The sequence below is a fragment of the Scyliorhinus torazame genome, chromosome 14 (assembly GCF_047496885.1).
Source record: "Scyliorhinus torazame isolate Kashiwa2021f chromosome 14, sScyTor2.1, whole genome shotgun sequence".
NCBI lineage: Eukaryota > Metazoa > Chordata > Chondrichthyes > Carcharhiniformes > Scyliorhinidae > Scyliorhinus > Scyliorhinus torazame.
In genome coordinates, this window is record NC_092720.1 from 122,061,372 (window position 1) to 122,074,268 (window position 12,897).

Below are 12,897 nucleotides of genomic sequence, written 5' to 3' on the forward strand. Positions count from 1 at the left end.
GCTTCCAGCTCCCTCAGTCCTGCAAATCGACCCCGAAGAAACAAATCTTTTAGCATCTTAATCCCCTTCTCTTCCCATTTCCGAAAACTAGAATCTGTGGTTCCCCCGAATCGGCATTTCCCTTGACCCTAAACCCAACCTGAAGTGTTGGCGAAACTGCCTCCAGATTTTCAATGAAGCTATTATTACCGGACTCCCTGAATATTTCCCCGGAGCTATCGGGAGCGGCGCTGTTGCAAGTGCCTTCAGCCCCAACCCCCTGCACAAACTCTCCTCCATTCTGACCCATTGAGAATCCACCCCTCTGACCCAGCTCCGCACTTTCTCCACATTCGCCGCCCAGTAGTAGTACAACAAGTTCGGGAGACCCAAACCCCCTGCCTGCCTTCCCCTCTGTAGCAGCACCTTTCTCACTCTGGCCACCTTCCCTCCCCATATGAATGAGGTAATCCTTCCCTCAATCTCCCTGAAAAAAGACTTTGGCAGGAAAATCGGTAGGCATCGAAAAATAAACAGGAATCGCGGCAACACATTCATTTTAACTGCCTGTACCTGACCTGCCAGTGACAGAGGAAGGCCGTCCCATCTTGCCAGATCGGCTTTCACTCTCCCCACCGAACTAGTGATGTACCTGCGAAGCCTCCCCCACTCCCGGGCAACCTGCACCCCCAGATATCTAAAATGAGTAAGAGTGCCTTTAATTAGCGAGTGGTGATGGGAGGCTTGTGCTGTTCACTTATTTCACAGAAAGTTAGGACACTGAAACAGGGGAGATGATGGCATACTGGTCATGTCACTGGACTATTAATCCAGATGCCCAAGCTAACACTCTGGGGCAAATTTTCAAATCGCACCATGGCAGCGAGTAGAATTTAAATTTAATTAATAAGTCTGGAATACAAAGAGTCATCTCAGTGAAGGTTGAAACTATCATTGATCATTTTAGAAACTCATCTGGTGCACTAATTTCCTTACTGTGTCTGGCCTACATGTACTTCAGACGCAGAGCAATGTGGTTGACTCTTAACTGCCCCCTGAAATGGGACGGCCACATCTTATGAATGAATTTTTAAAAAATGCCACTGTAGAATCTTAAGATAACAGAGAGACAGCTCATTCGGCTCATTAGATCTGTGCTGGTGTTCTACTCAACTTGAATCATTGTTATCCCATTGCCTTGATCACTGCTTAATATTCCCTTTATCAAATAACTACTTAATTCTACTTCAAGAGAATGGACTGTGCTTCAACAACAGATTGCAATCCAAATTTGCACTCTAACTAGGTCATAACCAGAATTTTTTGATATTAAATTTGTTCCCTCCTTTAACTGTTATGATGGTCAGTCAAAATTGCCCGTCACTGCTTGCCTTATAACCCTTCACAATCTCGATAGTGTTCGATCCGAAAGTTCACTATTTAAACTAAAGGGCAGCACCGTAGCATAGTGGTTAACACAGTTGCTTCACAGCTCCAGGGTCCCAGGTTTGATTACCGGCTGGGTCACTGTCTGGGCGGAGTCTGCACGTTCTACCCGTGTCTGCGTGGGTTTCCTCCGGGTGCTCCGATTTCCTCCCACAGACCAAAGATGTGCGGGTTAGGTGGATTGGATTGGCCATGCTAAATTGCCCTTAGTGTCCAAAAAATGTTAAGTGGGGGTTACTGGGGTACAGGGATAGGGTAGATTTGTGGGCTTCAGTAAGGTGCTCTTTGTAAGGGCCGGTGCAGACTCGATGGGCCGAATGGCCTCCTTCTGCACTGTAAATTCTATGATTCTAAACAGAGAACTTCTTTAATTTATTGCTTAATTTACATCAGTCAAATGTATCAATGGTGGATTTATTTATATGGTTTAAAATTTGTGTGTGATAGAAGCTTTGGTTTTGCACTTTTGTGCAGTTTTATGACAATATTTTTCCTCCTATCTCTCTTGCCCAGCTTGCACAAAGCATGGTCGAACTCAATAGAAGACTACAGCACAAGGACCGAGAGATCCTGACCAACGAGGCCAAGTAAGTTAGTGGGCTGCTCAGACACTGGTTCTTTTTAGAGTGAAGAGGGAATGGTTAAAATGTCATCTGTTTGGATTTGGGCACATTTTGCATTGACCTACATGACACAAATGGGTCATTGAGCCCCATAATTTATAACCATGGTTAAGTTTTTGATGACGTTAAATTTGTTTCCTCATGTAACTGTTTTAGTGGCCAATCTAAATTGTCTGTCAATTTTTACTTGGTGGTGATTTGGGCTATACACCGCTGCACAGGGAAAATCCAACAAACAGACTGCCTGTAACGCTTGCACCCTGGGTCCGTGTTTCATGTAATGTGAAGTATAAGAAGGTGCAGTCCCTGTTTTATTATTTAAGGGGGCTGCTGCTCAAATTCTGGCTTCAACTTCAGGGCCTCTCCTGATTTTTGGCCACCTGGTGTAGATGGGGGTAATTGAGTCTGAGGATCTACTTCTGTTTGGGCCTGGCCAAGGTGACCACTATAGGCTCAGGATCGATATGGCCCTGGGTTTTTGGCTGCCTGCCTCTCTTCCATGGCCTTGTTCACAAACAGGTGACCCTGAAGATGGACCGTCCACTAGTATGCTAGATCCATTCCGTGACTAATGGACACCGAAGGGGCTAGAGTGTTGACACCAGGAACGGTGTTATAGTTCTTAGTTCAAATATTCCAAAGTATTACTTTGAAGTAATTTAAAAAACTAAATGGAACAAGAATCTGAAAATTTTGGCCTGTTCATTGCTCCTGCAAAATGTCGATAGCTGATGGGCTGTCTTTTCCTGTCTGAGCTTTCAATTCAATAGCTGATTGAGGTCAAAAAAGAAAATCACTAGCTCCGAACGTGTATTCCTAAAACCCACTGTTCGTTTTAACGAATACTCTGCCCTAAACCCCTTGCATTTAATCTTGTAGCTATGTTCCCCTCATTCCAAATCCTTCAATCCCTACATGTATCTGTTTACCCTGCCCTTTCCCTTCATTATTTTAAATATCTGTAAAAACCAAAAGGAACTTTTTCAAATTATCCCTTAATCTCCTTGGCTGTAACAAAAACAGGCCCAATCTTTCAAATTGCCCTGTATATTTACACTTCCTCAAATAAAGTAGCTTCCTCTGAATATTTGTTGAATCATCTCAGTTCCCTCCATATTGTGCTGGAAAGCGTTGTGTAAGCTGCAAGCAAAATAAAAGGGGGTCTGAAAAAGCGGACACTCACGATGCCAGTGAGATATTTTTGATCTGTCATGGATTGCAAATAATAATTCTGTTAGCTCTACTCCGTATTTGATGACTGGTTCACATACATTGCCTTAAAAAGGTTTAAATTTATTTCTGATAGTACTTCAGTCAGAGTCACTCGCACGAACATTGACAGACAGGATTTTGTAAATGGAGAGATGCGAAGACTATGGCAATCGGGTATTAAGGGCTACAGGCAGGATGGAACACCGAGATGTGCTTTTAGGTTAAATGCGTTATGGGATGGGAGGAATGCATGTATTATCTAGCCCCACTATTCCGCAGGTTGTACCATTAATTTAAAAGTTTAATTTACTCACCAAAATGGCCATTATTTACCTTCTCTTTTGTTACCTAGAATAAATAAGCATTAAACGTCTTAGTTTATTATAAAACAAAACGTCTTTATAAAAAGTTGCAAGTACTGGTTAACAATGGCAATCTGCAAGTGTTACTATCTATCTCTTCCTAAAAATGTCCCCCAGCGCATACACACAGAATAACAAAGGATAAACAGTCTCAGCAGAAATGGGTCATACAGTCTCAGCAGAAATGGGTCATAGAGAATCGGCATTATAAAATAAAGGATAAATTTAACAGGGCCTCAATAGTCAATGTGGAGTTCCCTTGTGTGAAGACCAGGCGAATGTCTGGAAGTTCTCACCAATGGGAATTTGGCACAGGAGAATAAAGAGCTGGATCAATTCTTCTTGTCTCAGCCATTCAAGTCCAGATGAGGTGGGGCGACACTGTAGCACAGTGGTTAGCACTGTTGCTTCACAGCGCCAGAGACCCAAGTTCGATTTCCGGTTTGTCTGCACGTTCTCCCTGTGTCTGCGAGGGTTTCCTACGGACGCTCCGGTTTCCTCCCACAAGTCTCGAAAGAAGTGCTTGTTAGGTGAATTGGACATTCTGAATTCTCCCTCTGTGTATTCAAACAGGCGCCGGACTGTGGCAACTAGGAGATTATCACAGTAACTTCATTGCAGTGTTAATGTAAGCCTACTTATGACACTAATAAGGATTATTATTATGAATTCATTGCAGCAGATTGACAACCACACCCAATTTCAAGCAAGGCAGTGAGAAAGGGAGTCTGGTAGAATAGCCTTCCCTTTTCTGCTTATTCCCCAACAAGATGGCCTTCACAACCAGCAGGTTCAAAACTTAAATGTTCTCTCTGTGATTTTTCAGGAAGTCATTAGCCTTTGCCTTTTAAGTTTTTTCCCCATCAATTAAAATGATTGCAGTTCAAATCAAACAAACAATCTTCCTCAAGTACCATGTAGGTTAGGTCACTTCTTGGAAAAAAATTGGCTTGCTCCCAGTCCAAGGTGAATATATAACCTTTTTAAAAACTCCAGGTCAGCATCTAAGGGTCCACATAATGCAATGTCCCTCCATGCTTAACATTATGGCTTTGAAATATATTATTTTCCCAATAAATGTGATAACTCTGTTATTAACATCTTTTTGATTACGTTAAGGCGAGTTGTGTTAATGGAAATAAGTGAATCTGATCATTACAATTGCTCTGTTATTTCACCAATCTCTGAAATATGGCACCTTAAAGACTCATATTAAGCCTTGCCTCATTGAATGATAATCAGCCTGACTGGAGAATTAGGTGCCATCCCACTTTTTGACAAGAGAGCATCTATTCTCAAGATGATGTGAGTTGGACAAGGTGCAGATAAACATTCTAAGCCTGTTGGATTGGCAGGTCAGTTAACATGATGGAGCCATTGCGGAAACTGTATGTCGTTTCGAGAGATTCAGCTGAAACACAGTATGTTAAGACTGCTTTGCTCCAGTAAGAATGCACAGGAAATTAAAAAGTAAAGTTATACTAACTGTAACAATTATTATTTTATATAGCTAATCTTTTTCCACATTGACACCTTGCTTGATGTTGCTTAATTGCTTTTACATTTATTTAACTTGCTTGTCTGTGGTCTGTGGCAGATTTGAGAAGTTCAGAGGCAATTTTTTTTAAATTTAAAAAAGAAAATTCCCATTAAAGGACAATTTAGCGTGGCCAATCCATTTACCCGGCATATCTTTGGGTTGTGGGGGTCAGACCCATGCAGACACGGGGAGAATGTGCAAACTCCACATGGGCAGTGACCCAGGGCCGGAATCGAACCTGGGTCCTCGGTGCCATGAGGCAGCAGTGCTAACCACTGCGCCACCATGCCACCCCTGTTCAGAGGCAATCCTGTGGGACGTTTAATCCAATAAATAATGGAACAATTTTCATAGAATTATCATAGAATTATCATAGAATTTACAGCGCAGAAGGATCAAGTTTTGAGATCAAGTATGATGGAGGAGTGTTTGATAGTGCAACATTTAATCTATTATCGAGCCAATTTATCTTGCACGGTACACTTTTTAGGCAGAGGAATTTTAGACTCAAAGTATGGATGTTTTGGTCTTTAAAATTACAGTCAAATTGCTGTTAAGTGCTGAGTTCATACAGAGGCCAATTTTGAAGTTGCTACTATTAAATAAAACGGCAGGAAAATTCATACGGATGCAACATGACTACGGTACAGGTAGTCTGCCTGCAGTACTTTCTGTTCCTAGACAGTCTTTTCTTTGGAGTATGGCATAGAAAATTTATTTTACCACTTCACTTGAGTGTGACAGACATGATGTGAATGCTGGGTCTACCATTTCTCTGATGGATAAAATGCGCTGACTCATTAGATCGCATCTTTCATCATTTCATTTTACCAATAGATTGAGAGTAACAACAGTTTCTGTTAGTATTATCAATGCCTCTGCTGTAATCTGACCAGCTAAAGTACAGAGCTATAAGTGACCTCTTGTGGTTTTGTCCATTAATTTGCATAAAAAATATAATTATGATCCATCTACTTCACACGTGATCTCTGTAAACTATGCAAGTAAAGCCTGTACTTTGTATTCTGATGGTTTCAGAATGGTGGAGTACCACAAGCGCATTAAGAAGCTGGAAGCTGAATGTAGGGAGCTGCAGACTAACCTGCAGGAAATGGAGCGAGCCAATCACGCACTGAAGAATGAATACAACACTCTCCACGTCACCTTCAGCAACCTCGAGGAACGGCTGCAGAAAATGGCTGACGAGAACCGTCAAGTAATCACACGGTGGATGAGTGAGAAAACACAGGACGCAAGCAGGCTGAATACGGAGAATGAGAAAGACTCCAGGTAAATGCTGCAGTTCAATTGTGATTTGATTTGCTACTGTTGTGTAAAAGGTGAAATCATAACAGGATAAAAACAAATGGTTTGGTTACTTCATCTTGCTTTATCTCTCTCCCAGTCTAGCGGCAGAATCACTGCATTTTCATAAGTTCATAAGGTAGAGGAGCAGAATAAGGCCATTTGGCCCATCGAGTCTGCTCCGCCATTCGATCATGACTGAACTAATCCTAGCCTTAACTCCACTGTCCTGCCCGTTCTCCATAACCCTTCAACCCATTACCAATTAAAAATTTGTCTAACTCGTCCTTAAATTTACACACTGTCCCTGCATCCACCACACTCTGGGTAGTAAATTCCATAGATTTGTAACCCTTTGGCAAAGTATTTTCTCAACTCTAAAATTTGCTACCTCTTATCCTAAGATTATGACCTCTCGTTTTAGAATGCTCCACAAGAGGAAGCATCACCTCCACATCTACTTTATCCATATCTTTTATCATCTTGTATAGCTCAATTTGATCTCCCCTTCATCTTCTGAACTCTAGAGAATATAGCCTAAATTGTTCAATCTCTCTTCATATGACAAACCCTTCATCTTTGGAATCAACCTAGTGATGAGTCAAATGCTTCAAAATCTTGTTTCTTCCCATTCTTCAAAGGTACGGTCCTTCCATGCCTCACACAAACCCAACTATTTCCTTTACCATCGATACAACACTCTTAATTCTCAACATGTCTTCCCTCTTGGTCTCGCCATCTCTTCCATTGCTAAAGTTGCGTGCACAATGCTTACTTCTGCTGTAAAATGAAACATGTAATGTCCATTCAGCAGCCTTTAATTCGACAAACTACAAGTCTGTTCAAGGTTTGATTCCTACTCTCAGTTCTTCTAATACTTCTCATACACTCCTGAATGGGGTACAGGAAAACTAACCATTTGTAGAGTGAGATAAAATAATGGTATGAACACCAGCTTGGCTTATTGAGCAAGATGCCTGTTTCTGCAACAGTAAATTCTGTGTAATCTCACAGTTATAATAATCTTTATTGTCACAAGTATGAAGTTGCTGTGAAAAGTCCCTAGTCACCACATCCTGGCGCCTGTTTGGGTACACAAAGGAAGAATTCAGAATGTCCAAATTAAACTAACAGCATGTCTTTCGGGACTTGTGAGCCGAAACCAGAGCACCCGGAGGAAACCCACAAGGACACGAGGATAATGTGCAGACTTCGCACAGACAATGATCCAAGCCGTTAATCGAACCTGGGACTCTGGCGCTGTGAAGCAACAGTACTAACCACTGTGCTACCGTGGATAGTTCTTCTATCAACCGTTGTTTCACTTGATCGCATACAAAGACATGAATGGAAACAGTAATGTGGTTGAGTTAGGAGATGTGTGCTTATAATTTTTTCTCTGTAAATAAATGTAAGACTGAGTAAATGACACCAATAAGATCAAAATATCAACCATAGATTCCAATCTTTGTCAATAATTAATGTCATGACAGTCAGCCTCCTAAGAACATGGCTTTTGTGCTCATTGTTTACAGCAATTAGCTGCTTTGCATGCACTTTCTTCTGTCTGAATCCTCTTTCCCAAAGCTATTTGGATGATATTTTTACTCAATTTTACACTTATTTACAGAGAAAACATTACAAGCATATACCTCCTAACTCAACCACATTAATTGATTGATATTTATTGTCACATGTACCGAAGTACAGTGAAAAGTATTTTTCTGTGGCCAAGGGAAGGCACACAGTACGTACATAGTAGACAAAAGAATAATCGACAAGAGTACATTTACAATGATACATCGACAAATAGTGATTGGTTACAGTGTGAAACAAGGGCAGCATAGGGCACCGTGAATACAGAGAACAAATCAGTCCAAGGGAAAGTCGTTGAGTCTGTCGGCTGTGGGAAAGAAGCTGTTCCTATGTCTGGATGTGCGTCCATACATCAGTGTCCATACATCTCTTGTATGTGATCAAGTGAAACCACAATCCGTGTCCTTGATCTGCATATAATTAACACAATCGTTATATAATTAGCTCCGAATCCTATTCTAAATGACACTTTCCCAGGATCTCAGATTGCATCTCAGGGCAGCACAGTGTTAACACTGAGCACTGTTGCTTTGCAGTACCAGGGACCTGGGTTCAATTTGTTTTTTCTTTATTTGATCATGGGATCTTGGCATCGTTGGCTGCGTCAACATTTATTGCCCATCCCAGAGGGCATTTTAAGAGTCACCCACATTGCTGTTGATCTGAAGTCACATGCAGACCAGACCAGGTAAGGATCCCTAAAGGGCATTAGTAAACCAGGTGGGTTTTTACAAGTATCGGCAATAGTTTCATGGTGATCATTAGACTTAATCCCAAACTTTTATTGAATTCAAATTCCATCATCTGCCCTGGTGGGATTCAAACCCAGATTCCCAGAGCATTACCCTGTGTCTCTGGATTACTAGTCCAGTGCAGATACCACTACGCCACTGCCTCCCCACAATTCCAGCCGTGGGTGACTATCTATGTGGAGTTTACATGTTCTCCCAGTTTCTGCGTGGATTCCTTCCGGGTGCCTCAGTTTCCATAGTCAAAAGATGCCCAGATTAGGTGGTTTGATCATGTTAAATTGTACCTTAGTGTCCAAAGGTTAGGTTGGTTACGATGGTAGGGTGGGGAAGTGGGCCTAAGTAGGGTGCTCTTTCAGAGGGTCAGTACGGACTCGATGGGCTGAATGGCCTCCTTCTGCACTGGGGATTCTGACAGCCATCAAGCATTGAACTTCTCAACCTCCCATAATCTTCAAACTACTTACGTGTTTGGTGTTAGCTGGGTCAACATTTGTGAACCTTCACGGGCAACTTGTCTTCTGATACACATTGAAGCAAATTGACTCTTGGATACACAGCCTCCTGGTTCATGAGGCCATTTGGTCGATTGAATGAAATGCCGAATGTTGTGGATGCCGGAAATCTAAAATGAAAACCGAAAATGCTGGAAATAGTCAGCAGGTCAGATAGTGTCTGTGGAGTGAAGTCGAGTTGACATTTCAGTTGGTTGCTCCATAGATGCTGCCTGACCAGCTGAGTATTTCCAGTATTTTCTGCTTTTATTCCTGGTCCATTGAACCCCTGCTGAGCTCAGTGACTTTTATGGCTTTAGGAGCCGGTGTGTTAGAATCTGATTCAGTAAGAGAAGGTGGGATAGAAATCTCCTCGTCGGATAGAATACCTTGTACTCATTCTTTGCTCTAACATGCTCAGTTATCCATTCATGTTTTGTTCAATTTATTAATTATTTTTTTGTCATTAGCCAGGTATCTGTTCCCTGTACAAAATCTGACCGATGCTTCTTTTTATGGCAGATCATTTATCCTCTTAGGAGGAGTCGGAATGTTGCCTGTGATGCCCGCGAATCACAAACGCACAGATCTGCCACTTGCTGAGAAGGTGAAAGTCGTTGCAGCCTTACAAGGCCCAAAAGCCTCCTATGCCTCTGTGGCCAAGATGTTCAGCATCTCAAAGAGTCAGGTCGGGCGCATCAGCCAGAACAGGGAGAGGATTCTGGAGGAATGGCGACAGAATGCCAACCCCAACCGCAAGAGAAAGAGGAAGGGGAAGGACATCGAGGTGGAGGATGCCCTTCTGTTGTGGTTCCAACAGGCTGTGGCTGACGGAGTCCGCGTCTCGGGCCCCATGCTGAAGACGAAAGCCAAGGAGTTCGCAGAGGACCTGGGCCACGATGACTTTGAGCCGACTGATGGGTGGCTTTCGCGATGGAAGGCCCGGAACAATATTATTTTTAAGAAGGACTCCAGCGAGCGACACGATTATGATGGTCCTGCAGCAGGTGGCCGGACTCCAGAGAGGGGCGAAGTCAGAACCAGAGTGACTGATATTGGCCATAATGTGACCCTGCTCGATGCAATCCAAATGCTGTACCGGGCCTATGGGAACATGGAGCAGACTGCCTGTGCTGACCCCCCTCATGGGGCCCAGAAAAAGGACGTGACCTGCATGGGTCCCAGGCTCCCTAGGGGTGATCTAAGCTCAGCCAATTCTTGTCCTCTTTTGCTCCCAATGAAACAGGAGGAGTCGCCTGGCCTGCAACTCCAGTCTGAAGACAATTGTGTCACAGCCAAGAGGCCCCGACTGGAGGATTTGGTGCAGGCGCACATGGTTGGCAGAGTGTTGCCAAACACGGCCTCTGCGGTCACCAACAACGAGGCTCTAGAGTGCGTGAGCAAGCTGGGAAACTGGCTTCAACTTCAGGGACCATCAGGAATTTATGAGCCAATGCTGTGCATGCTACGGGACATACAGACTGCAGTGGCAACTTCCCTGAGGTAGACGTTTGGGTGTGCCGGAGTTGAAAAGGAAGTTACAAAAAGCTGGGATGCTGGAAATGAACCTGTAATATTTTTAATTAATTTTTCCACTTAAGTGGCAATTTAGTGTGGCCAATCCACATACCCCTGCATATCTTTGGGTTGTGGGGGTGAGATCCACGCAGAAACCTTTTGGGACACTTTGTTAGAACTGGAAAAAGAAACGATCAAGGTAGAAAACTCTTACAAAAGGTTTTCAGTTCTGATGGGCAGCTGTGGTTTCAGCTCTGGAATTTTTGGCCTGGATTTCTGTCTGTCTCTTTCTCTCTCTTTCTCACTCGCTCTCTCCATCATTAAGACATTTCTTAAGACCTACCTCTTTGATTGAGCTTCATGTGGTTTGGTATCAGAGTTTGTTTGATTGTACTTCTGTTAATTGCATTAGGAACATTGGCACTATATAAATGCAAGTTGTTGTTGATGGATCTCAGCTGTAACACCAACATCTGGGAGAGAATTGACTGACTCACTGCGTCTCTGGTGATTTCTGTTTCGATTTCCAACTTGAACTGATTTCTTAATAGTTTTTATACATGTATCTGGGATACTTTATATACTGAACAGCAGTGAGGATTTGAAAGTATGTTGTATTATATAGAAAATAAACTCCACTAATTTATTTAGCGGAACCTTTTTTTATATTTACAATGATAAACGGGTAGCTGAGTCTTATGCAGGCTACATTTTAACATTTAATACAATTGAGTCACGACGTTACCTGGGTTTAACGTTTGTAAGGGTGTCAAACAGATGTTCAATTCAGTACCACATTGTGTGTGCAAACTGCTAGACTACATGCTGGACTGAAAAGCACTACACACTACAGTTTAAATTGAACAGACCCCCCACCCTTACAAGAATAGAAACATTGGCAGTATTATACCAGAGGTGTGCATGGAATGGTCTTAGCTGATGTTTTTTTTAATATTCATTCATGGGATGTGGGCAATGCTATCAATCCCAGCATTTATTGCCCATCCCTAATTGCCCTTGGGAAGGCGAAGATAGCTACGTTCTTGAACTGCTGCCGCCCATGTACTTTAGGTACACCAACAGTACTGTTAGAATTTTGACCCAGTGACCGTGAACGAACAGCGATACGTTTCCTAGTCGGGATGGTGTGTGGCTTGGAGGTGAACATGGAGGTGGCAGTGTTCCGTTGCCTCTGTTGCCATGTCCTAGATAGCGTGAGGCCAATTGCACTGTGGTGTAACTGTAACTGAATGTTTGGTGCTGTTCCCACTTCATACAATAAAGTAGTACGGTGTCTTAAGCTTGGAGTAAATTGCACGTTATTTATGATCCATGTGTCAGTGTCGAGCTGTTGACACTGAAGAACTAAGATTGAGATATAGAAAGAGAAAAGATTTTGCATGGATTTCAAACCCAATTAAACAAATGGAGCTATTTGGTGTGGCAATCTGCACTGGAGGGATTTGATGGTTTCTATGGAAGTGAGGTTGCATGGGAAACTGGTTGACAGACTTGTCACTTAGTAATTGATGCCGGACACTCTTTTGGATTGAATTTTAGTGACATATATGCAGATGGTCCCCAGCCAATGTTGCAACTTGTCTTCCTCCAATACTTTTATTCACACTCAACAACAATTAGCTTCCATAGCAGCTGGCCCACACTCCCAACAAACTGATACTTACACACTTCATGCGTGGTGCGAACGAGTTGGTCTGCTGAAACAGTATGGCTGCTTTAGTGAGTTATGCATTGATTGGATGTATAAACACAAAGAGCTTTTGGTTCAGACTAATCTACAATTTGAGTTTATTACAATGGGTGTATTTAGATAGGCAAAAGTTAACATATTAAACAGCAGCAATGTGTTAACCTTACACCAATAGTTTAAATCGTTCTTGAAAATCTGACCAGAGTTTTTGAACCCTCAGCTAAAACCTGGATAAATGTTGAAGTTGCATGGAATCCTGTTTCATCAGTAACATGAAAACGGTGAGGATACTCCATACCTGGCAAACGGTTGTCGCAGTCCTCTTTTAACCAGGCCGCTTGGTTCAATTATAAACCTTTTAC

At 42.5% G+C, this 12,897-nt stretch overlaps 1 protein-coding gene across 3 annotated transcripts in view; it reads left to right on the forward strand.

Moving 5' to 3' along the window:
• LOC140389993 (uncharacterized) overlaps positions 1 to 12,124 on the forward strand; it is a 28,319-nt gene extending 16,195 nt beyond the window's left edge. For all 3 annotated transcript variants that reach the window (XM_072474745.1, XM_072474744.1, XM_072474743.1), the window contains 3 exons: positions 1,939 to 2,012; positions 6,201 to 6,452; positions 9,829 to 12,124. In XM_072474745.1, the coding sequence (XP_072330846.1) occupies positions 1,939 to 2,012; positions 6,201 to 6,452; positions 9,829 to 10,813 (1,311 nt within the window). In that variant the 3' untranslated portion in view covers positions 10,814 to 12,124. The remainder of the gene's footprint in view (positions 1 to 1,938; positions 2,013 to 6,200; positions 6,453 to 9,828) is intronic.
• Positions 12,125 to 12,897: the final 773 nt, after the last annotated feature.